Here is a 23970-nt window from a genome sequence, read left to right as displayed (position 1 = left end):
TCATAAATATTTATGGATGGAGAAAGGAGAGATGGAGGGCCACCCTCCTCAGCTTTCTAGAGCTGCTCTTGAACTCCCTTGGCCCCTCTTCCTTTCTCAGCCTGGCCACCGAGCTGTCCCTCCTCCCCCCTCCTCTCACCTCCCCGGGCAGACTCCGCAGGCTCCGGCCTCCATCCGGCCTGCATTTTTCCGGGTTTGATATCATTTTTTCCACTCTCCCGGCTGCTGCCGGCTGCCTCTGCCAACTTTCCACAGCTAGAGCCCTCCCCCGACCGCAGGCCGGAGACAGCTTGGAGCGGGGGAAGACCCTCCTCCTCTTCGCTTCCTCCCGCTGAGGTCGGAGTGGGGGAAAAGGTGTCATCAGTGACCCGCTGGCGAGACTTGGGGGACGGGGCGCCGCTGGAGGTTATCGCTCTCCAGGTCTCGAGGCCGGGCGGCTGGAACGTGGTGGCCCACGTGCGGGGCTGAGGCGTCTGGGCAGGCAGCTGGCTGGGGGCAGGGGTGTCAGGCGCAGAGATGGAAGGTCCAAACCTCCAAACCGTTAGCATCTTGTTCTCCTCTCAAAGCAGTGACACCCCTTCTTGTCCGTCTGGCTGGAAATCCTGACCTGATCCCCAACATGCACCCTGTCCCTAGGCAGGCTGGCCGCCTCACTACCTCTGTGCTCTCACGGGCAAAGGGAAGCCTGGGCCCTGGGTCCTCACTGGCTGGGTGACCCTGAGGTGCTCAATTCCCTTGGCTGGACTTGAGTTTCCACGTTGGGAAAATGCATGAATTGGAATAAATTGGGGTGTATCCTGGAGATTAATGGATTGAGTTTCATGTTCATAGATCATTCCCGCCTTAAATTGAATGCAAAGTTGTGTTTGAAAATCTGTCCCTCCCCACAATATTTCTTTTCTATTCCATTCTTTTCTTCCTTTCTTTTTCTTTCCTGAATGAACCCCAGGCCTCTTGTATGCTAGGGAAGCATCTACTACTGAACAACATCCCCATTTTCCCAAATTATTATTATTATTTTTTTAGCCTGGGGGGATTGAACTCAGTTGAACCCAGGAGTGCTTATCCACTGAGCCACATCCCCAACCTTTTTTTTTTTTTAATTTTGAGATAGCAAGGGTCTTGCTAAGTTGCTGAGGCTAGCTTTGAACTTGTGATCTTCCTGCCTCAGCCTCCTAAATCGGTGGGATTACAGGCGTGCATCACTGGAACGGCCCCATTTTGCCAAGTTCTTCAAGAGGACTGTGGATAATTTGGGTATAGACTCAGTGGGACCAGCCTGGTTTGGAATCCTGGCAATATCACTTATAGCAGTTCTATGATCCTGTGTGTGAGCCCTTACTGTCCCTGTGCCTCAGTTTCCTAAAGAGTCAAAGCAGGTTAATGGTATCACCTTCCTGGATATTGTGGGGAGGGACAGATATTCACTAATATCTCTGATGGCTTAGCACATAGCCAGTTCCCACAAACGCCAGCTGTTACGTTGTTGGAATGAGTGCTGATATTCCTTCCATATCATGTTTTGGGACTCTATAATCTAATTCAGTGGGTCACACTGAATTGTGATTAGTTGTGATCCACTGTGTTTCTCCTAAATACATGAGTCAGGGACTATACCCTGTGGTTGGGAGAAAAGCCTAAGAACACAATTGATTCAATGACTTTATTGACATCCAGGCCAGTCGGTGTAGATGGGCATGCAGGAGGTGGGGATACCTGGAAGAGCCCAGAAGGGCCTTTCTGGGCATTCAGACAGGGCATCCTTCTGGCCAGGTTTATCATGGAGGGTTTCTAAGGGTTGCCCAGGGCCCAGGGTCAAGAAAGATTTTTTACCAAAGATACCCACCACGTAAAAAAACCCTCTACTTTGTGCCCAGTGAGGCTTTGGACCCATAGTCTGTCCACTGCTTCCTTGAGGTCGAAGGGTCCTCGAAGCTCTGCCATCAGGGCAGCGGATAGGAAAGGCCTTCGATGCGGACTCCAGGCAACTGCACCTTTGCCTTCGGTGGAGGCCAGAATGTACCCAGTGTCCCTCCACCCCCAGAAGGGCGGGTGGTCTCAGAGCACGGCCAGGTTGTGGCAGGACTTGGAGCGGGCCTTGAGTGCCCGGCGGCGGGCGCTGCGGGCAGTCAGGCGGGCCAGGAAGCGGCGCGCGCGCTGGCCCAGGCTAGCCCTCCTCCGCGGTGCAGGGGGCTCCTGGGCGGAGCTGTCTCGGCGGCGCAGGCGCAGCTGGCGTACCACGCCCTCGAAGAGCTCGGCCACGTTGTGCTGCAGAGTGGCTGACGTCTCGATGAACTTGCAGTCGAACACCACGGCGCACGCGCGGCCCTCTGAGGGGCGGGGTCAGGTGAGCCGTACAGGCAGACGGAGACAAAGATAGGAAGAGGTGGATCAGTGTCAACTGGAAGCCATCTTGCCTGTGCCCATACCTAGGGCAGTTTCAGGGGACTTAAGAGAGAAATCATGTGAGGCTTTGAGGAGTTAGTTTACAGTCTACTGACCGATACTGATGGCAGAATGAGGCTGGGAGGACAGGGAGGTTAGGAGCAGGTAGAGACCAGGCTGAATGCCAGGTTGAGGCCTGATCTCCTGGGCATTAGAATTACCTGGAGGAGCGTGTGGAAAGGCAGGTTCCTGGGCCCACCCTCAGGAATTCTGATCCCGTAGATTTGGGATGAGGTCTGGGAACCTGTGTTTTAACAAAATCTCCTGCGGATAATGTTGCGGATTTTGGGGGTGCCTGTCCACAAAGTACATGGTCTTCCAGCTCTGGGATGCACTAGGCTGTGAGACAGGGGCCTGAATTCTAGTATTTCATGGCTGATGACTTGTGAAACTGGTTTTCTTTTCCTTTTTAGTCTCAGTTTCCATATTTTTAGAGATTTTATTCTTTAAGTAGGGCCATTTTAAGATCTTTATGGGCCCCACCAGAAATATGACACATTAAAATATTCTCATCCCACTGTAAATGTAATTGATAGATAACTTAAAAAGTTTTGGTTTGTAGTTGCTGGTTGACACAATATTATGTTCCTTTTAGACAATTAAAGCTTTGGAAAACTTAAATTTATCATTTTCTCACTTCATTTTGGAGCCAATAATGGTCATTTCTCAAACATAAGCCCTTCAAAAGCAGGTAGGCACTGGGCCTCTGACTGGTGAATCAGGTGTCCCTGATTCAGGGCATGTGGAGCTACAGGGAAATTCGAAAGGAAAGAAATGAGGAGGTCAATTCTGGTTCTAAAAAACTCTGGCCGCTGGCAAGGAGGACCGATTGAGTAGAGGCTAGAGAACTAGAGAGACTGGCTTAGGACCAAGGGGAGATGCCAAGACGGGGCAGAGAGGCAAGGAGGCTGGCAGGACTTGAGGACCAAGTCCTGAGGTCTCTCACTTCTTCCCAGGTGAGAGAGAAGGCAGTTTTCTGCTCAAGTCAAGAAGCTGCAGGGTGGGGGTGGGTTGGCAGGGCAAAGAGCCCCCAGGCAAGAGCCCTGCAGGAGGGGCAGTGGGGTTGAGGGAGAGAGGAGGGTGGGTGGAGGGCTCACCTTCCACGGAGACTTCCCGGCAGCGGGCCAGATCCGCCTTGTTGCCCACGAGGATGATGGGCACGTGGTCTGCCCGATGTGTGCGCCGCAGCTGAATGCGGAGCTCAGAGGCGCTCTCGAAGCTGCCCCGGTCTGCGATGGAGTACACGATGACATAGGCGCTGCCCATCTGCAGGCACGACTCCTGGCTCCAGCTCTCATCCTGGAGGGGAGGGACCCCAGGCTCGTGCTCAGAGGGCGCCTGGCCCTGGCTGAGAAAGAGGCTGGTCTGGTCTAGTGGGAGGGTTGAAGTTACATTCTGCACAGGTTTGGGGAACAAATTCTATCATAATTTCCTGTGTCACTTTGGGAAAACCCCTGATCCTCTCTGACCCTGGGTTTCTCTGCTTGAAAAATTGGGTGGACACTGCATCACTTGATTTTGTCATTCACTGATCACATCCACAGGCTGGGCACTGGGGGCAGAGAAGGACTTGGTTCCTATTCCTGCCAAGGGAGAGGGGGTGGTCTGGCTTTGCCTGTTCCGCTCTGTTGTCTGGTTTCTGAGGAGAGGAGGGTTTGGCTTTGCTAGACATTTCTGTAGGATGCCTGCAATCCGGAATTAAGAGATAGAGATATAGAGAGAGATAGAGAGAGAGAGATAGAGAGAAATGAGGACAGGAGGTGGACTTCAGGGAAGGCCTATTCAGGCAGTTTTGAAGTGAAAGGGGCTAAAAAGCAACTGTGGAGTGGAAGCTCAGAGGGGGATGGAAATGTCCATCCCCTTCCCTTTAAGAAGTGGAGTCCTGGGGCTGGGGTTGTGGCTCAGTGGTAGAGTGCTTGCCTAGTGTGCATGAGGCACTGGGTTCAATCCTGAGCACCACATAAAAATAAAATGAAGATATTGTGTCCACCTAAAACTAAAAACAAACAAACAAAAAAAGTTGAGTCCTTTCAAGTTGTTTGGCCAAGGAAAGGAAAGAACGGGAGTGATTTTGATATTCCATTCTGGATGGGGGCCATTAGCCAGGGACTGCATTCTGAAACTGGATCACCTGGGTAATAAATTTATAAGTGTTTAATTAGACACATTCCTGCCCTCCAGAAGCTCCTGGTGCAGAAGGGGGGTTGTGAAAGTCAGCTTTTCATCACCGTGACCAAAATACCTGACGAGAACAACTCAGAGGAGGAAAAGTTTATTTTAGCTCATAGTTTCAGAGGTATAGTCTATGGTCTGCTGTCACCATTGCTTAAGGGCCCAAGAACATCATGGCAGAAAGACATGGCACCAGGAAGCAGAGAGAGGCACCTCTCCAGTGACCCATCTCCTCCAGCCACACCTCACCTGCCTACTGTTACCACTTGGCCCATTTAGATTACTAATCCAGCATATGGATTAATCCACTCATGAGCTTATAGTTGTCATAATCTAGTCATTTCTCTGAACATTTCTGTCTTAACACAGGAACTATTGGGGGACACCTCATATCCAAACTATCACAGATGTTAGTGGAATGGAGAGTTTTTTTGGGGGTACTGGGGATTGAATCCAGGGTTGCTTAACCACTAAGCCACATCCTCACCCCTTTTATTGTGATTTATTTAGAGACAGGGTCTCACTGAGTTGCTTAGGGCCTCACTGTGTTGCTGAGCCTGGTTTTGAACTCATTATCCTCCTGCCTCAGCCTCCTGAACAGCTGGGGTTACAAGTGTGTGCCACTGCACCCAGCTGGAATGGAGAGTTCTAATGCAGTGTGGTGTGTACCTTCCAGAGGGCCATATGCAAGTGGTTGGAGGAGCTAGGTAGGTGGGGTGGAGGTCAGCAGATTGTGGGATGGTTTCCCAGTGGACCAGTGAGTGGGGTTTGAAAGGTAAGCAGGCCAAGCAAGAGAAGAGGTTCCAGACAAAGAGAACTTTGACGCTAAGGTCTGGAGTGGGAAAGGCTGAGAGTGGCGAAAGCATTGATTGTAAGTCAGAAGAGTTTCCTGATAACCAAATAAGATACTTGAATGGGAAAGTATCAGATCCACAGTCAACATCATTGTCAAAGAGATGTATTCTCAACAGCCACACTGATCATTCCTCAGGATGGAGTCCCAAGTGAGGTGAGTTCTCAACCTTGACTATGGCTGGGTTCCTTCCTCCCTTAGGTCCCTGTCCCCATCTGTAGGATGAGAGGGTGGGGCTTGACTATTTATTCATCATACAAATATTTATGGAGGATTTGACAGGTGATCACCAATAGCCAATTGGTGCATGGATTGGTGGGTGAGAAGCAACTGGGAGTATGATTCAATATATAGATTCCAGACCCTACTTTTGTAGGTTCTTATTTATTAGGGGCGAAGCTTAGGAATTTGATTTTTAATCCTCTCCAGATGATCAGATGGTCAGCCAATGCAGGGCACTATTCTATCTGTTGACATCAGAGTACCATCCAGCCCAGAGTGCAAAGGACAGGTGCTTATTCCAATAGATTACTACTGCTGGGCCTGCTCTGGGAACTCCCTTCACAGGCACTGAATGGGGAAACTGGTTTACTTTCCTTATTTTATGGATAGAAAAGTAAAACAAAAGTCCAGAGAAGAGGAGAAAACATTCTCAAGGCCTCACAGCAAGCTGGGTGCAGATTTCCAGTTTCCGCTTTCTGGCCCAGTAACCTCTCCCCCTTGTCCTCAGTGCGGTGCTCCTTCTCTGACCCCTCTTCTTTGTTCACTGGACCCTGCCCAGGGAATCCTCAACTGCATCCAAAAATAGACCTGCAGTCACCCACCTGTGAGCTCTTTGAGTCCAGGGGACATGTCTGCCTGGTTTACTGCTGCATCTCCAGCACCTGGCCCATGACGGACACCCACTAAGTGCTTTAGAATGAATGAATGAGCTGAAGGTTCAGAAGATGGTGCTCCCGAGGGACACAGGTAGGGGCAGTCCTGGTGTGCACAGGCTATGGAGTCGCATAGATCTGGCTTGGAATCCTATCTGCTCGTTCAGAGATTCGGACACCTGATTTAACCTCTTTGAGCCTCAGTTTCTTTATCAGTAGAATGAGAATCAATCCTAACTGTATATTTTTGGTTTTGCCTGAATGTCATACATCCAGTGAAAGAGGGTGCACCATAAATGTCAGCTGTCATTGTAAGAATCATCATTATTATGCTCATTTGGACCTGCATTACTTTTTAAGCTTGTTAAGAGAAATTGACCACTTAGCGCCTTCATTCTCATTCTTTGGGCCTATGGGTGGAACTGGCCACCATTCTAGTCAATCACTCAATACTACCATAGGGTGGAGCCTCCTTGAGAGTTAAGGAAAGGTTCTACCCTTTAAGAAGATGGATTTCAGATGACTTTTGGATCCTTCTCTTTGCTTACATGTATTTCCTCAAAGGTCAACAATAGGCATGTATTACCATATAAAACCCCAAGAAGATAGGAAAGTCATAATAGAGACATGTCCCTGTTTGCTGTCCATTTCCTCCTTTGGAAGCCGGTAGGAAGGATCCCTTTGGTTTCCTTTTTCACTAGCTACCTAGTTGTAACTAATAAGAATTATCACATACAATTTTCCACCCTGCTCAGCATTTATTATTCATGTTCCAGACTAGGCTCACCTCTTGGAACTGCCTAAGAAAGTTTTAAAATCAGCTGATGATGGGGCTGGAGGTGCAGCTCAGGGGTAGAGCACATGCTTAGCATATTGCCTAATCGAGGCCCTGGGTTGATCCCTAGCACCAAAATCCACCCACCAACAACAACAGAAGTCAGCTGAGGAGGAAGACAGAATGACAAGAACGTCTGGAACAATTCACCATTCATCAGGCAAGAAAACTGTAGGTCACAGTAGGCAAGTCACTTGCACAAAGCTCTACAACTAGTAGGTAAAAGAAAGGGAGCTTCAACCTTGGGCATCCTGGTGCCAAATGCAGCCTGCCTTCTCCTGCACTGTGTGAGTGGGTGGGTGGGGTGAGGCTGGTCATGATGCTGGGGAGGCCTGCAGGGGAGAAGCACATCTTGGGGTGGGTGCCAGGAGGGGATCCACGGAATGAGAGAAGGGATCAGGATTGTGAGGATCTCTGTCTTTGGAAAGGCTGTTTAGGAGCTGTAGGTTTTGGGGGAGTGTGCTCAGAATGGCCCTTGCCCCAAACCCTGCTTTGTATGTCCCAGGTGAGAATAAGAGTGTGGTGTGAGGCTCAGCACCTTGTCTTCCAAGTCCTGCTTGCAGTGCCATACCCGTTTCTCGGCCTCCCAGGTGTCCATGACCACCAGTGTGGTGTCCTCGCCATCCACCGTGAGGGTCCTCTCATACACATCTTCTGCAACCAAGGGAAGACTGTATCTCAGGGAGGAGGGGCAGGCCTGGGAGATGTGGGGCTCCCTAGCCCCCCTTTCAGGTCACATCACCCCTCCACTTCTCCTTGGGAGTGCTCACCACACTTATTTGGTGTGTCTTTCCTGGTAGATCAAGGAACTCCATGAGGAGCCCATGCTTCCCTGGCTGCCAGCATAGTACCTGGCACGTGGTATGTGCCAGGAAGGTTGGTGTAGTGGATTGAATGAGTGGGTGGTGGGGTCAAAGTGTGGTGGATTGAAAGGTTGGGGTGGTGAGGTTAAAGCTGGGCTGGGAACCCTCCTGGCCCCACAGTCTCTGACTTAGCATGTGCATCAGGCAGGTCATGTTAAGCTCTGGGCCTTGGTCTCCCCATTCACAACACATGCAGGTGTAAGTCTATATGCCCCTTGTGTGAGTTCTCACTCTTGGGAGTGTTGAGGCTGCAGAAACAGCAGGGCCAGATTGTCCCCACCTCTTCTCTGCTTTTAACAAACCCCACCCCACTCACTCTATGTCCTCCCAACCAGTCCCTCAGGGATCTGTCTTCATTTTCTCTGTCCCCATATCCAATCATCCTGGGTCCCCTGGCCCTGTGAGCTCACTGCATTTCTTGGGAATAAAGCAACCCAGTTCTGGGGATCTGGGAGTCTCCACTTTAGAGACTTTGCTGCAGGTCATGGTGGCCATCGTTGGGTGTCTATGGGTCTGGGGCATCAGAGAGTCAGGGGGACTTCCGAATGGGAGTTCTGAGTTGGATGAAAGTCCACCATTTCTTGACAGTTTTCCGAATTGCCCCCCCCCTTATGACATGAAGATGAATCAGACACATCTCATCCATGAAAATTTGGCAAATTTTCTCATTCTATTTAAGGATTTCCCTCCTTTAGACCACCATGCAGGTTGCGTCCTGCACAATCCAGGTGAGCATCATTCACTTCAGAGTCTGCGCAAATGATGCTCAGAGTTGAACAGTGCATGACTCCTACAACTGTTCTTGGCAGCCCTCTGCCCCCTGGTGACAGGCCTTTCACTCTTCTGGCCATATCCCACCCCACCCCACAAGGCCCCTACCTCCCAGCTGTTCATGGTGGTCCCGCTCTTGCTTCCCTGCAAAGAGGCTGGCCAGGCTGGTCTTCCCTACGCCAGGGTCTCCAAGCAGCACCACTCGGTAGAGGGCTTCCCAGGAGCCTTCTGAGTCGCTGGATTCAGAGGACCAACCATCTGGGGCAGGTGAAGGTTTCCGGACAGGAGGGTTGAGGGAGAATGATTGGCCCAATCGGGGATGCTGGGATTGACTGGGGCTTGCTGTGCAGAGGCGGCCAGGCTGGTGGCCCCGGGATGACAAGGTGAGTGGAGTGCTGGCCCTGCGTCGTCGAAGGGGGGTCTTTGCTTCCTGCTGAGTGTTCAATGTCATCCTTGGGAGGGAAGGGCTTTGGCCACTCCTTCTTCCTTCCCCCTGAATGAAGCAGTTGCTCTGAGCCCCTCTGTCTGTTGCAGGGTCCTGACGAGCGGTTGGGAAGGCTTCCCCACAGTCCTCTCTTGTTTGAACGGGAGGCGGCACCTCTGCTCCTTGGTGTGGGGGTTTGGCTTCAGGCCCAGGGTAAGGTCACCTGGAAGGGGTGAGTCGGCAGGCTGTGAACACACGAACGTGCACACTCAGAGGCCATGTCCCATGCCTTAAGGATGGCCCACCCCAGGTGACAGACCGCAGCTAGGTGGATGTCCATACCTGCACCCCTCCAGGCACAACCTGCCCCTCCTTTAGAACAGGAGACCCTTGGTACGAAAGGCATCCGAGGAGCCGTCATCCGCCCTGTTCCCACTGGTCTCTTCCACACGCTCTGGGTTGGGGGTGCCCAGGAGGGTTGAGGGCCGCTGGGGGGTTTACTTCCGCTGCCGGATCCCACGGGGTCGGTGCCCCAGAAGGGCGAGAGGGGCCGGGGGATCCCTCCGGCTGTAACCCGAGTGCCCTGGTGTCATGGGAACGGCGTGTCCGGCCCGCCCCCAGCGTGAAAAATTCAGGAGCGGCTGGCGCTACGGCCTCCAGCTGTTGCTGGAAGGCGGGGGCTGCGAGCTCGCCAGGCCCCAGGTTTGGTGACAGGACAGGGTCCCGGCGGGGGACAGGCGGGGAGCCCACAGGGCCCGGGAACGCATGTGCCATTTTCAGAGGCTGGGTCCGAGCTTTCCCAGCCCGGGGTCCCGGGTGTAAGGGCCCCGATCGCGGGGCAGGGGGCTTCCAGGTCGGCGGCTCCCGGACCCTCCCGGCCCCAGGGCTGGGGACCCGCACCCCGCACGCGGTTTCGAAGCTCCCCGGCCCCCGCCGGCTCCGCAGAACCCCCCCAGCAGGCGCCCCGCGAACTCCGCTCCAACTTGGGCAAGTTGTCCGCGGGCGGCGCGGAGCTTTACCTCGGCCGGGGAGGGGTCCGGTCCCCGCCGCCTCAGCCGCTGGGTGCTGCAGGCTGGACCGCCCGCCTCCGCCAGCAGCCCCTCGGGCCCGGCCCGCCCCGCCCCGGGCCGGGGAGGAGCGCGACCCCGCCCCGTCCAGCCCCGCCCCGGCAGGGAGCCCCGGGGTCCCCGCCCCGAGCCTGGGCCGCGCTGCGTTTTTAAGACTGCAGATCCCCCGGTGACCCGCCGCTCCCAGGCCTGCGCGAGGTCCCGGTGACAGTGTCGGGGTAGCCGACAAGAGAGAGGAAGGGTCTGGATGCCCCTCTGCGTCCGCATCGGTCCAATCCATCAGTGCGGGGCACCAACCTCAGCCTTCACAAAATCCACTCCGCCGCTTGGTAAAGGTTCCGTTTCTTAGGTCCCAGGGTTTCGGGGATCTTTTTATTTTATTCATTTTTCTGGGATGCTGGGAATTGAACCCAAAGCCTCACCCTAGTCAAGCAACTCTTATCATTGAGCTACATCCCAGCTTTGGAATAAATGTTTTAAACAAACTCCCAAAAACATCCTGATGCAGATCGTTCTTGCACTCCACTTGGAGAAACTCTGTTTTGGAGGGAGGATTAATGCTGGGAAACAGCTTGGGGGAAGAGAGAGTCCTGGAAGTCTGTACTGAAGATTTCTGAATATCTGATTTTGCTGTCATTCATTCCTTTGCTTATTCACCAGCTAAGGATTACTTGGGCTTGGGACTCTGCCTTTCAGCCTATTGTCCCTTTCCATAATAGTTCATGGCTTAAAAACAAGGCAAACAAAATTCCCCAGGTATGTTGGAGGAGGAGAGTCACTGATCTTGGTAGGGAAGTTGGCTGTGGGGCCCTGTGTGTGTGTGTGTGTGTGTGTGTGTGTGTGTGTGTCTGGGTTAGTGTTACTGGAGATTGTTACTGCTCTATCCCTCTAACCACATCTCCAGTTCTTTATTATTATTATTTTTTTAAAGAAATTTGAGACTGGGTGCGGTGTTGCTTGCCTGTTATTCCAGCAGTTCAGAAGGCTGAGACAGGAGGATCTCGAGTTCAAAACCATCCACAGCAAAGGCTAAGCACTAAGCAACTCAGTGAGACCCTATCTCTAAATAAAATACAAAATAGGGCTGGGGATGTGGCTCAGTGGTTGAGTGCCCCTGATTTCAATCCCCTTCCCCCCCAAAAAATTGAAACAGAATCTTGCTTAGTTTCCTGGGCTGACTTGTAATTTGTGATCTTCCTGTCTCAGATTTTCAAGTTTCTGGGGTTACAGGTATGTGCCATTGTGCCTGGTTTCCTGTAACTCTTTGGGGTGCGTATGTGTGGGAGACCTTGGAGACCAGGCTGTACCTGTGGGTGGAACTTGTCATGGCTGAGGGGTTCAGGTGTCCAGCTTGGAACAACTCCTACAGCAGCCCCCGCAAGTCTTGGGTAGACACCAAACCCCTCATGCCTGGCTTCCTTCCGAGGCATGACCCTCTTGGCCTCCGTTTCCCACCTGTGGTGAGACACCACCCTTCCTTATTTGGGAGTGAGATGACTTAGCTTCCAGGCCAGCTCTGCAACTCAGTTGCTGGGTGACCGCAGTCAAGTCAACTCCCCTCTTTGGATTTCAGTTTCTTTATTTAAAACTGTACCCTCAACAGGTTATACCCCCACTAAGAACTTATGGTTGTCTAAAATATAAAAGGCTGAACTTGGCATTCAAGGTCAATTGTGCCCTCTCTCCTGTCCTCTGCAGGGTCAATTTCAGCCTCTTTTCTCAACAGAGCCTTGCTCCACCCACTCTTTCTGGTGCCCCCTGTCCCTTCTGCCTGGGATACCCTTTTCCCTACTCATCGTTCACAATGCAGCTTAGATACCTGACTACCAGACACGACTCCAGGCTCTAGGAATGCATATTATCTTAGTGGTGCTCATACCTTAGTGGTACGTTAGAATCACCTGGAAGTCTTCTTAAGCTGCGGTTTTGCGGGACCCACCCGCTAGAGGTTTGGAGCAGAGCCGGAGAGTTTGCAAGTTCCAGTTCAGACCAGGTACTTACTGGCTGGGGACCACATTTTGAGAATCATTGTATTGTTTCATTTAATGCCATAAGTGAGATGGGTAGCTATTACTCTCTATGAGGCAGGTTTCTTCCCATTTTTAGAGTAGGTGTCAGTGCATGCTTGTTTGAATGGGCCAGGGTGTTCTGGTCCTTTCTCCTTGCCACTGAGAAGGGACACCTTCATTTATAAGCCTTGTAAAAGAGGCTCGTCATCATTTCATAGACCACAGCTGGGGTCCCAGAGAGGTTAAGTGACTTGTCCAAAGTCTCCCAGACACTAGGGGGAGATCGTGGGATTGACTCAAGTTATGGCTTTTCTCACTCACCCATACAGGGAAGGTGTCCAGTCTCTGTCCCCAGGCATGGCTTCAGGAACTTCAGCCCCCAGCTTCAGAGCTGAGCAGCCTCTGGGGGGTGTGGCTGCCCGGTTCCCACAGAGCTGGCTGAGATTCCATGCAGCCTTGGACAACATGGCCTCATACTCCCACATATTCCCAGCCCTGCCTTCCTCTGTGGTCCATAAAGGCTGTTCCGCAGGCAGCCAGGCTCAACCACTGTTCCTCTCCTCTCGAGTCCTCCCCAGCAGCCTCCCCAGGAGTCCTGTAGCCATGGCACAGCTACTACTACTCACTGTGGCTCTCCTGGTCCTGGGTCATGTGCCACCAGGTAATGTCGCACGTGTGTGTGTGTGTGAGTGTGCGTGTGCGTGTGCGTGTGTGTGTGTGTGTGTGTGTGTGTGTGTGATAGGCTCCCAGGTCTTGGAGGACAGAGGGCCAAGATCAACATTTAACTTTGGCCACACCATTGACTTAAAGCAAATGGCTAAATCAGCTGCGCCTCAGTTTCCTAATTTGTAAAATGGGATTTCTTCAATCCTGTGCATCAGGCACATTCGATTGCTGGGATTTTGACTGGAAGAAAGCAAGTTCTTGCTTTTGTGGAGCTAACACTTTATTTGGTGGAAATAGAAAAAAGAAAAACACATAATGTGTCTGTGATAAGAAGAATAAAAGCAAGGTAAGGGGTGAGAGCAGCAGGGGGTGATGGGCAAGCTGACGGGATGGTCTAGGAAGAAATCCAATGGGGCTTTAAACAATTTTTTTATTTTAGAAAATTCTCAAGTACACATGAAAATAGAATAGTGAGCAATGTGAGTTTTTCTTTTTTTTGTACCAGAGATTAGACCAAGGGCACTTAACCATTGAGCCACATCCCCAGCCCCTTTATTTTAATTTTCTAAAAATTTTTGAGACGGGGTCTTGCTGAGTTGCTTAGGGCCTTGATAAATTGCTGAGGCTGGTTTTGAACTTGTGATCCTCCTGCCTCAGCCTCCTGAGCCACTGGGATTATAGGGGGTGCCGGGGATTGAACCCAGGGTCTCACATATGCTCAGCATGCTAACTACATATGTGCTCTATCATGGAGCTACACCCTCAGCTCCAGAAGGTGGGTTTTTAAAAAATGTTTTATTCTGGAAAAATTTAAATTTATGCAAAACAGATTAGTGTAATGATTTGAGTTTTTAAAAGCAACTTTTTTTTATTTTAGAAAATTTCAAACAAATTAAAAAAAAAAACAGTTTAAAGAACTCCTTAGTACCTGTCACCCAACAAGAACACCTTGAACTTGAACCAAGCTGGTTCTGTTGTTGGCCTTTTCCTCTGCTCCAGTGAGTTATCTGGAAGTACGTTCTGTGGTGTTTTTGTTTTGTACTATAAGGTAGGTCTGAGCCGAGTTCTGAATCGAGTGAGATGCAGGGGAGTTGTTCTTTCCAGGTGGTGGGAGCGTCAAGGAGTGAGGCCCTGGGGCAGGAGGATGATAGCCTGGTGTGAGGAACAGCATGGAGGCCCGTGTGACTAATGGGGACTAGAAAGCGTGGGAGGTCTTGTCAAAGACATGAAGGGAAAGCAGATCATCCTCCAGAAAATAACAGTTCTAGGTCTTGGGTACTTGGGAAACTCAGATGTGATGATGTGCTAAGAGTATTTATTCTAGGAATGGCCAGTGCCTGAGAGTTAGGGGCTCTGGTTCTATCCAGACCCACCACTGAGCAGCTAATCGATCTTGATCAAGTCCCTTCCTTTCTTTATCTGGATAGTGGAGAGTTATCTAGAATGGATTGTGGGAGCTCCAACTATTAAGCTGTTATTCTGATAATCTCACCTTCTACTAATTGAGCATGTACTATGTGCCAGGCCTTGGGATAAAATGATCCTGTAACTTTCCTCTGAAAGAGAGCCATAGAGCTGAGGAATTTAAGGCCAAGGTCACTCAGCTGGGAAATGATGGAACTGGGATTGGGATTCAGGAGTTCTGAGCTGAGGTCACATCACTGTTAATCACTGTGATACGCACCCTCTTCAGAGTACAGATTCTCTGTCCCGTAGAGATTTTGAGGCCAGCATTGTATCATCCTGAGATTCTCTACCTGGACAAATGGCAGGATGGGCTAGTCGGCAGGGCTAGGGAAACCTGTGGATGGTCCCAAGGTGTCACCTGAGGATTGTATGGGACCTCTTTAGTCCAGGGAGACTAGGTAAGCCTCTCCTTCCACCCTCCACTCGGTCCCAGTTCTGTGTTGCTCGCTCTCTGCCTGTCTGAAGCCATGTGTCTAGAAATGTTGCACAACAGACAAGCCTCCGTGGTTCTAATCTTGTCTCACTTTCCAATTTTTGCTCAAATTGGCCATCAGAGAGCCCTGATCACTTCCATCTATTTATTTGCTTGTCTCTTGTCTTTTGTGGCACAAGAAGTTGAACCTAGGCCCTGGAACATGCCAGGCAAGTGCTCTGCCACAGAGCCACATCCCCAGACTCTAATTTCATTCTGAGAGAGGGTCTTTTTTTTTTTTTTTCCCTTTGGTAGTACTGACATTGAACCTAGGGGTATGTTACCACTGAGCTGCATCCCTAGTCCTTTTTATTTTCAAACAGGGTCTCACTTCATTACTGCTTCAGCCTTCTGGTTTGCTGGGCTTACCAGTGTGTGCCACCAGGCCTGGCTACTTGCTTGCTTTCAAATTGCTTTCCCTGCCTGTGGGAAGGGCCTGGACCATGGCCATATTGTTCATTGTGGGTCCCTCGACACTCCATGTTTGTTAAATGAATAAACCGAAGGAGAGATTCTATTTCAGGCCATATAACCAAAGACCACTGGGCGGGGGTGGATAGGACCTGTTCTTTCTAAGCCTTGTCCTTTCTGTGGCCCAGGGTTGGAAATTTCCTCATTAGAATCTAATTTTAAACAGTCCCCTTTATATCAGGGCATTTTGTGGCATGGTTCAGAGTGTAGACTCTGGAGCAGATTGCTTGGGTTTGAATCCTGGATCCGTTTTTAATGACTGTGTGACCTTGGGCGGTTTCTCCGCGGACAAGAACTTGTTCACAGTGGTACAGCCTGTGGGTTAACCAGGACTGAAATCTGTAGCCTCAGTGGTAACCAGAAATCTCGCCGATGGCTAGATGGCTTAACCTGTGGCCTCACTTGTGACCATTGGTCTGACCTCTGACCCATGTGCGGCTCTGTGACCTGTAGTCTTCTCTGACAGGGAGGACGGAGTTCAAACGGTGCTGGAAGGGCCAAGGGGCCTGCCGAACCTACTGCACGAGGCAGGAGTCCTTCATGCACCTGTGCCCAGACGCGTCCCTGTGCTGTCTCGCCTACGCGCTCAAACCGCTGCCACATCCCAAGCCTAACCACACCTAGCGGCTCCAGGCACTGCCACCTTTGCTGTCCAATAAATCATACTCGGCCAGCTCCCTCTGTTCTGCTCTCTTACCGAGCTTCCCTCCCTCCAGGAAAGGGGACAAAGTCCAGGGTGTGGGAGGGGTGGTTGGTGGAGGGAGACAAGGTGCCCAGGGAGAGTGGGCATTAATGACCATTGTGGATGGTTCTGGTCCTGGCCATGGCATGTTTTGTCTGTCCAACTCCGGAAAAGTTACTCCACCTCCGAGAGCCCAAGCCTCCTCATCCGTAGGAAGATGTGAGGTTATAACAGGAGACTAGGACTTGACAGAAGGATGCAAAAACCAAGGTAGAGTTAAGAATCAGAGCTAATGATGAGTCGTAGTAATCAGAATTAATGATATTAATGATAAAATAGTCAGTAATAAACTTCTGGCATTCAGAAGGGGGTGGTGTGTTTGAACGCAAGGCAGCTCTACTGAGAGAAGAAGGATTTTTCTTTTTTGGTACCAGGGATTGAACCCAGGGGGCCTTAACCACTGAGCCCCATCCCCAGCCCTATTTTGTATGTTTTTGAGACAGAGTCTCACTGAGTTGCTTAGGTCCTCGCTAAGTTGCTGCTGGCATTGAACTTGGCGATTCTCCTGCCTCAGCCTCCTTGGCTGCTGGGGTTACAGGCGTGCGCCACTGCGCCCGACTAAGAAAGATTTTTCTGTTCCTTTACTTGCTACTTGGACATTTCAAGAGGCTGCAGATAGGTGGGACCGGCAGAGTTTTATGGAAGTAGTTATCATATGAGCAAGAATAGACAATAGAGGGAAACACGGCTCTTCTGGGCCTGAGACTTTGTGGGACAGGAAGGCAGGGAGAGAAGGTGAACAGAATCAGGGAGGTAGACAGATACATGGTTCCACTGCCATGTATCCATTAGGATCATATTTAGCCAAAAAATTCTAGGAAACTCAGTTGGCAAGGCTTCCCCTTCCCCTTCCCTTTCCCCTTCCCCTTCCCCTCCTCCTCCTCCTTTCTTTCTCTCTCTCTCTCTCTCTCTCTCTCTCTCTCTCTCTCTCTCTCTCAAATAAAAAGAAGCCTGGGGAGCTGGGGATGTAGCTCCGTGGTAGAGCACTTGTCCAGCAGGCCAGGTCCATCCCTAGTACTGGGCCAGGGTCGGGGAGAGAGGTCTGGAGGCAGACGAAAACTGTGCATCTTTGGATTCTCTTGGGTCACAAATAGCGATCAAGACTTTAGGCCTCAGGGCTGGGATATAGCTCAGTTGGTAGAGTATCTGCCTTGCATGCCCAAGGCCCTGGGTTCAATCCCCAGTCTTCCCCCTCATGCCTTTCAGTTTTGATGCACCAGTTCTGACCAACACGGTCCAACACGTGCTGCTCTCTCTTTCTGGCCTGCCTTGCCTCCCTTGTGGGAGCTTCAGCTGAGGAGTGGGTCACTGAACCCAAAGAAAAGCTACTTTCTGTGCCTGTGACTTTATTTATTCCCCAAATTCACTTGGAGGGACGCTAATCCTTTAGTCATGTGATGCAACAAGACTTCTGTTCCTATCTGATGGGCCAGAACTCTGTCACACGGTCACTCCCGATGTAAGAGAGACTGGGAATAAAAGGGGTTCTGTTTTTCTAGCCTCTGAAATGAACTTGAACTTGAGAGTGAGGGAATCTCTGCCCATCTTTTCCCTGGGTTTGAGTCCAGAAAGGGGCATGAATGTTGGATGAGTCGAGGGAAACACTGAGGGCGGGGGGGGGGGCAGGGAGGTCTTGTCCATTCAGAGAAGAGAGCTGGCCTGGGTGGCCCTGGCCCCAGCCCAAGAATAATACTGGAGAGGGGACCCTGCATGGTCAGGCTAAGAAAGGGGCAATGACATTCAAAATCCTTCCCAGCAGGAGGGGTGCTGATGAGGGGCAGGAGCAGAATCTTGGAGGCCACCTGCTCTGCCACACTTAGTTAACCCTTCCGTTTCTGGCCTGAGAACCACCTTCAGATATGCCACAGGTAGCTGGCCTGGAGGAGGGGCACCCGAGGGACTTGAGAGCAGCTGTTTACCCACTGCAATGGAAATGCTGAATTATGTTAATCACAAAGAGCGCCATCTGGATATCGGTGCTGCTTCCCTCATTTCCTGGGCAAAACTGTTGGAACACCCACTGAGGGGGCGCCAAGGTGGGAGTGGAGGTCTAGAGCCTACAAAGAGGGCAGAGGAGAACCTGGAGGGGTCCACAGAGCCACATGGCCGCTCTGAGGCCACATGAGTCTGGTATCATCGCTAGGCCTCAAGGAGTCAGATGGACCAGGGCAGTTCACCAGCCACAGGCCGCAGGTGGAAAGCTGGGGCCTGTGCTCAGCAGGGCCAGGTGGGAGGCGAGGAATCGAGACCAGGCACTCGTTCCAGAGAGACCCAGCTTCTCTGCGTTCAAGAAGTTCCAAGAGAATATTCACTGGATCACACCAAGCTTCAAACCGGACCCAACCAAATGTATGGCACCGACACCTCCCCTTCCATCTCAGAAAGAAACCAACAGCTAGGTTTTTGTTTTGCACAGCCTCAGAAATAGTGGGTGAGGCTTTGTGACCTTCTTGCCGTGAAGACAACGGCTTCTGGGAGTGGGGACTCAGGCAACTCAAGTTCATACCCCAACTCTGCTGCTCATGGGCCTCAGGTCGTGGGACCTGGTACAAGTCACTGGCAAGTCTGGTTGTCCAGAGGCATCGGACAACCCTCTGGCACTGGGTAAGTGCTCAGTAGGTGAAGGGCCTTCAATGGCTGTCATTCTGTTGAGCAAGGAGCACGACACTGGCCTTCTTTTCTTTCTCCACATGATTTCACTTTCTTGTGGGAAAATCACAGGAAAAGTACAAAGAATTCCCACAGATGTTTCTCTCAGTTCCCCAGATATAAACATTTCACCATATTTTTTGGGGGGTGGGGCTTGAACTCAGGGTCTCACTGAGTTGCTTAGCGCCTCGCTGTTGCTGAGGCTGGCTTTGAACTCGCGATCCTCCTGCCTCAGCCTCCGGAGCCGCTGGGATGACAGGCGTGGGCCACCGCACCTGGTGACTTTTCTCCACTTTGACCTCCTCTCTATCTACATATACATGAAAAAATACTGAAACACAGCGTGCATCTTTCTGAACTCTTTGAAAGTAAATTGCAGGCACGATGCTCTCGTATGCCTAAATAATATATCTGCAGGCTTTCCCTGAAAAAAAAAACAACATCAACACATTTTCTTATATGACCATACACAATATGATTATAAAATCAGGGCAATACCCACTGACAAAACTCAATTTTCTAGTCTGCAGAACATATTCCGATTTCACCAGCTGCTCCAATGGAGTCCTTTGTAGCAAAAGGAGATCCAGGTCACGTTTTACGTTCAGTTGTCATGTTTCTTTGATCTTCTGGAGCCTGGAACAGTTCTTCAGGCTTTCCTGACACTGACGGTTTTGAAGAGTCCTGGCCAGCTATTCTGTGGAATGTCCCTCCGTCTGAGCTTCTCTGGTGATGATGCTGTGTGGTTGGATTCAGCCCTGAGTTCGTGGCAGGGATGCTACAGAAGCAGTACTATCTCTGGGTATGTCATTCGGAGATGGCCATTGTTGGCTTTCCGAGGGCTGAAGCCAAGACAAACAGACGAGATGGATCTCCCAGACTTATACCTGACACATGCATGGCCATTTCCCACCCAGTGTCCCAAAGACTCTCATCTAAGCTTATACTCAACCTCCTAAGTCGTAAGAACACACCCAATAGATGAAAGAGATGAGGCAATTCAAGGGTGGGAGGTTCCTCAAAATACCTCACAGATGAGGTTCACCAGCCCAGAGAAGGAGAGTAATTTGTCTCAGACCACACTGTTCCCAGGGACAGAGCCCAGGACTTGAACTTATATCTCTGGATGTGAAGCCAAGGCTGTCTCTGAGGTAGAATGATAGCCACACATTGGTAGGACAGGTCAGTATAAAGGGGATGCTCCTTGGTACTGCAGGTGTGTAAGGTGTACCAGTCAGAGAGGGGACATTAGACAAAGGCTGCCTGCTCTGAATGGGTGGTTAGAAATACCATCCAGTGCACAGACTTTCTCCAAGGAGTCACTGAGTGATTGAGATAATGATAATATCGGTTACCCTTTATTAAGTACCAATTGCTTTACCTACATCATCTCATTTAATTCTCACAGTCATATAGATTAGTATCTCTGCTTTTTCTGTAAAGTAACCAAGGCTCTTACTGAAGGGAGTGGCCCAGTTCAAACCCTAGTAAGCAGTGGAGCTGGGACTCTACTTTGGTTCTCTGGCATCCATTTTGTCTTCCAGAGTCACTCTTATTTGTGCTTTTCAAATAATATTTTTTTCTAATTGTGAAAATAATGCATACTTATAGAAAAAACTTAGAAAACTAAGAACAACACATAAGAAAACTAAAATCATCAGTACTTTCACTGTACAGAAATACAAGTAAAAAAAAAGATATAAAATGCAAATTAAAATGAAGTCAAACTTTTATGTTCTTTTTCCCCACTTATTGATATATCACAACAATTTGTGACTATGCTTATTCCTTCAAGACAAGATTTTTCTTAAAAAATACTTTTTAGTTTTCAATAAATCTTCATTTTATTTATTTATATGCAGTGCTGAGAGTTGAACCTCGTGCCTCACACATGCTAGGCAAGTGCTATACCTCTGAGCTACAACCCCAGCCCCAAGACAAGATTTTTAACATTAAATTGCTTCCTGAATCTGGAACTCCCAAGCCTCTGGTATTACAGGCATGGGCCACCACTGGTTCAAGGAGGGAATCCTCCAACATATTTGGCCTGTAATTGTTCACATTTGCTAAACATAGACGTGACACAGGGGTGCACAGGTTTTCAAAACGTAAGTGACAAACATATTGTAGAAATTCATTATATATAGTATGCATATTATATTATATCCACAATATATAAAGAACTCCTACAAATCAATAAGAAAAAGACAAACAATTCAATAATAAAGTGCAAATATTTAAACAGACATTTAACAATAATAAAAGGTATAAAGTCCACGGAAAGATGTTCAGTATCATTAATCATCAGGGAAGTGCAAATTAAAATCACAATGAGGGCTGCGGGTGTACTGGGTTCCATCCTTGGCACTACATAAAAATAAATAAATAAAATAAAGGTATTGTGTCCATCTACAACTAAAAAAATTAAAAAAAAAATCACAGTGAGATTCAAAATCACTATACACATGAAAGTGATTAAAATAAAAAGACGCAGGATAGCAAGGTTGGTGAAGGTATGAAACAACTAGAAATCTGATAGGTTGTTCATGGGAATGTAACATAGCCCACCACTTTGGGAAAACAATTTCAGAGTTAATTAAATTAAATAGATATAGGTCTACATAAAGACGTTTCTTTATTTGTAATAGCCCACAAGTGGAAACAACCCAAATGTTCAGCTGGTGAATAGATTCATTGAATTATATCCACACGATGCCAGAGTACTCAATACACAAGATTAATTTCCTGATAACACACAACTGAATTAATCTCAGAAACATTAAGGGAAAAGAAGTCACACACCAAAGAGAACAAACACACTGAATGGTTCTACTTTACATGATGTTTAGGAAAGGCAAAACTAAATGGATTTAAAAAGAAAAAAAAGTTCAATAAAAAAGAAACCCCGAAAAAATACTGTTTTTTTTTTTAAAAAAATTAATGAGTTATTGATGGACATTTATTTATTTATTTATTTATGTGTGCTGATAATTGAACCCACTGCCTCACACATGCCAGGCAACCGCTCACCACTGAGCCACAACCCCAGCCCCAAGAACTGTTTTCTTGACGTGTCTTTTTTTCTCAGCACACGTTTGCAGATTCGTGTGAATGATCTGCTTATGGCCCTCAAAGCAGGAAATCCTGGGAGAGAGAGAAGCATTATTTTTTCAGGCCTGCAGTCAACGGTGAGACCGGTGATTTGCAAGGGAGATACTGCCCTCTAGGGGTTATTATTGGATATTGCTAGGGACATTTTTAATTGTCAATTCCCTACTGCAATTTAGGGGGTTGGGGGCTAGGCATATTATCTGGCATGCAGTGCGATAGACTGTCCTAGAAGAAGTACCGACTTGTTTCCTCAAACTTGTAGGTGAGAAGCCCATTTATAATTTTATGAGCCCAGAATGAAGGCTGTTTTGCAAACATTTTTTCTTTCCACCTGAATTTTCCTGGAATGAAACTGTTGTGTAAGTCACGGTCTGGTAATACAGTTTTGGTTAGAACATCACCGAACCTCTTCAGACTTTTTGAAAATCGGATCAGGAAGCAACACTGTGGGCAGTATCTGGGTCACTCCTTACCCCTGGCTGAAGCTGGCTTTGAACTCACAATCTTCCTGCCTCAGCCTCCCAAGCCTCTGGGATTACAGGTACCAGAAGTGGTGTCAGCAACTGGGACTGATAAGATGAGATTCCTGAAGGGTATTGATATCATAACGTAATTATGATCTCATGGGCCACGGGAGATAGGTCACTGGTCACCTATGGTATGTGGTGGCACCACATTTATTTGAATCACCACTTGCAGTGGCTTGGCTGGATGTACTCAATGGAGGCCAGGTCCTGGAAGAGCAGGTGGCCGCTGCTGTATTTTACTTTGGGAAGGATCGATGACTGCGGGGACTGTGGGGTGACCGGGGATTTCTGACAGCGCTCAAGAGCTGACAGAAGGAAAGTGACAACACAGGGTTTTCAATTCCCAGCCAGAGTCAGGTTCAGAGAAGATAACAGAGGTCGATGTGGTCCTCGGAGAACCTCTAATTTCTTGTAGCTGCAGGAAAGAGGAGCTGAAAATCAGACCCTCAATTTCCATATTCACGCTGTGGAATTCTGTTGGTCCAATTCAATGGTTTATGTGAAAATTAGGGCTTTGATTGGGAAGAAATAGTATCTTGCAGCTTGGCAAGGGGTCATTTGGGTGGCTTGAAACAGTTGGCTTGTATGATAGATGTACGTTTCACTTGCCCAGTTATTTCCAGAGACGCTGGACCATTTTACATCCCTAGCAGAGGTGTGCGAGAGTTGCAGCTGTCAAAACTCATACCTCATCAACATTTGGTCAGTCATTTTAGTTTGTTTTTGTGGTGCTGCAGGTTGAACCCAGGGCCTCGTGCATGCTAAGCAAGTGCTCTACCACTGAGCTGCCTTCCTAGCCCTTCATTTTAATTTAGACACTCTAATTAATGTGTATAGTGGTATTTTATTGTGGTCTTAATTTGCATTCTTTAATAACTAATGCTTTTTGTGCATTTATTTGCCATGGTGTGTGTCTTTCTATTGGTGAACTGTCTGTTCAAATCTATTGCTCTTTTTTGTTAATGGATTGTGTGGTTTCTTTTTATTGGGTTTCGAGAACTCTACATATTCTGGATAAAAATCTTTAATAAGACATTCATGTAAAAAATTTTTTTTAGTTGTAGATGGATACAATATCTTTATTTATTTTTTAATGTGGTGCTGAGGATTGAACCCAGTGCCTTGTACATGTGAGGCAAGCGTTCAACCACCGAGCTACAGCCGCAGCCCATGACATTCATTTTTAAATATTTTCTTTTCTAGGTCTTTATGACTGATTTAGTTTTCTCAATTTTTCTGGCCTTGCATTAATTAAGGCACTTAATGCTCATAACTTTTATTTGTTAAAAAACTTTTTTGTCATATACTGAGAAGATAAAAGAATGTTTCAAAAACATATGAAATTCAGGAGGCTGAGACAGGAGGATCGCGAGTTCAAAGCCAGCCTCAGTAATGGCAAGGTGCTAAGCAACTCAGTGAAACCCTGTCTCTAAATAAAAATACAAAATAGAGCTGGGGATGTGGCTCAGTAGCAAAGTATCCCTGGGTTCAATCCTTGGTACAACCCCAAATATATTAAATTATAAAATGGGTGCATTAGTGCATGCCTAT

At 48.9% G+C, this 23970-nt stretch overlaps 2 protein-coding genes across 9 annotated transcripts; one reads left to right on the top strand and one right to left on the bottom strand.

Moving 5' to 3' along the window:
* Nucleotides 1–1649: 1649 nt before the first annotated feature.
* On the bottom strand, nt 1650–10383 carry Rem1 (RRAD and GEM like GTPase 1). 7 transcript variants are annotated; one of them, XM_021723238.3, is made up of 5 exons: nt 10258–10383; nt 8923–9483; nt 7719–7834; nt 3543–3744; nt 1650–2330 (listed from the first exon to the last, which is right to left on the bottom strand). In XM_021723238.3, exons 2-5 carry the CDS (start codon nt 9263–9265, stop codon nt 2059–2061), a joined length of 933 nt encoding a protein of 310 aa, XP_021578913.2. In that variant the 5' UTR covers nt 9266–9483; nt 10258–10383; the 3' UTR covers nt 1650–2058. The 7 variants fall into 7 exon arrangements, with proteins under 7 accessions (XP_021578913.2, XP_021578914.2, XP_040131210.2 ...); XM_021723239.3 differs by having other exon boundaries at nt 7752–7834; XM_040275276.2 differs by having other exon boundaries at nt 7719–7831.
* Nucleotides 10323–16054, top strand: Defb124 (defensin beta 124). Of its 2 annotated transcripts, none has more exons than XR_005729790.2 (2): nt 10323–10634; nt 15857–15985. XR_005729790.2 is itself a non-coding variant. In XM_021723272.3 (2 exons), exons 1-2 carry the CDS (start codon nt 12918–12920, stop codon nt 16012–16014), a joined length of 216 nt encoding a protein of 71 aa, XP_021578947.3. In that variant the 5' UTR covers nt 12878–12917; the 3' UTR covers nt 16015–16054. The 2 variants fall into 2 exon arrangements, 1 of the variants encoding a protein (XP_021578947.3); XM_021723272.3 differs by lacking the exon at nt 10323–10634 and adding an exon at nt 12878–12975 and having other exon boundaries at nt 15857–16054.
* Nucleotides 16055–23970: the final 7916 nt, after the last annotated feature.

This window comes from Ictidomys tridecemlineatus, chromosome 5 (assembly GCF_052094955.1).
Source record: "Ictidomys tridecemlineatus isolate mIctTri1 chromosome 5, mIctTri1.hap1, whole genome shotgun sequence".
In the NCBI taxonomy this organism is placed as follows: domain Eukaryota; kingdom Metazoa; phylum Chordata; class Mammalia; order Rodentia; family Sciuridae; genus Ictidomys; species Ictidomys tridecemlineatus.
Note: the sequence above shows the minus strand (reverse complement) of the source record. Positions and strands in the feature narration are given on the sequence as shown.

Excerpts from the sequence above, each read along its gene's own strand:
- Rem1 (XM_021723238.3), bottom strand. The coding sequence starts at position 9,265 with ATGACATTGAACACTCAGCAGGAAGCAAAGACCCCCCTTCGACGACGC. Across the intron at positions 7,835-8,922 it reads CCACCATGAACAGCTGGGAG|AAGATGTGTATGAGAGGACC; the intron begins GTAGGGGCCTTG and ends CCTTGGTTGCAG. Across the intron at positions 3,745-7,718 it reads AGCAGGACTTGGAAGACAAG|GATGAGAGCTGGAGCCAGGA; the intron begins GTGCTGAGCCTC and ends CCTCCCCTCCAG.
- Defb124 (XM_021723272.3), top strand. The coding sequence starts at position 12,918 with ATGGCACAGCTACTACTACTCACTGTGGCTCTCCTGGTCCTGGGTCAT. Across the intron at positions 12,976-15,856 it reads CCTGGGTCATGTGCCACCAG|GGAGGACGGAGTTCAAACGG; the intron begins GTAATGTCGCAC and ends CTTCTCTGACAG.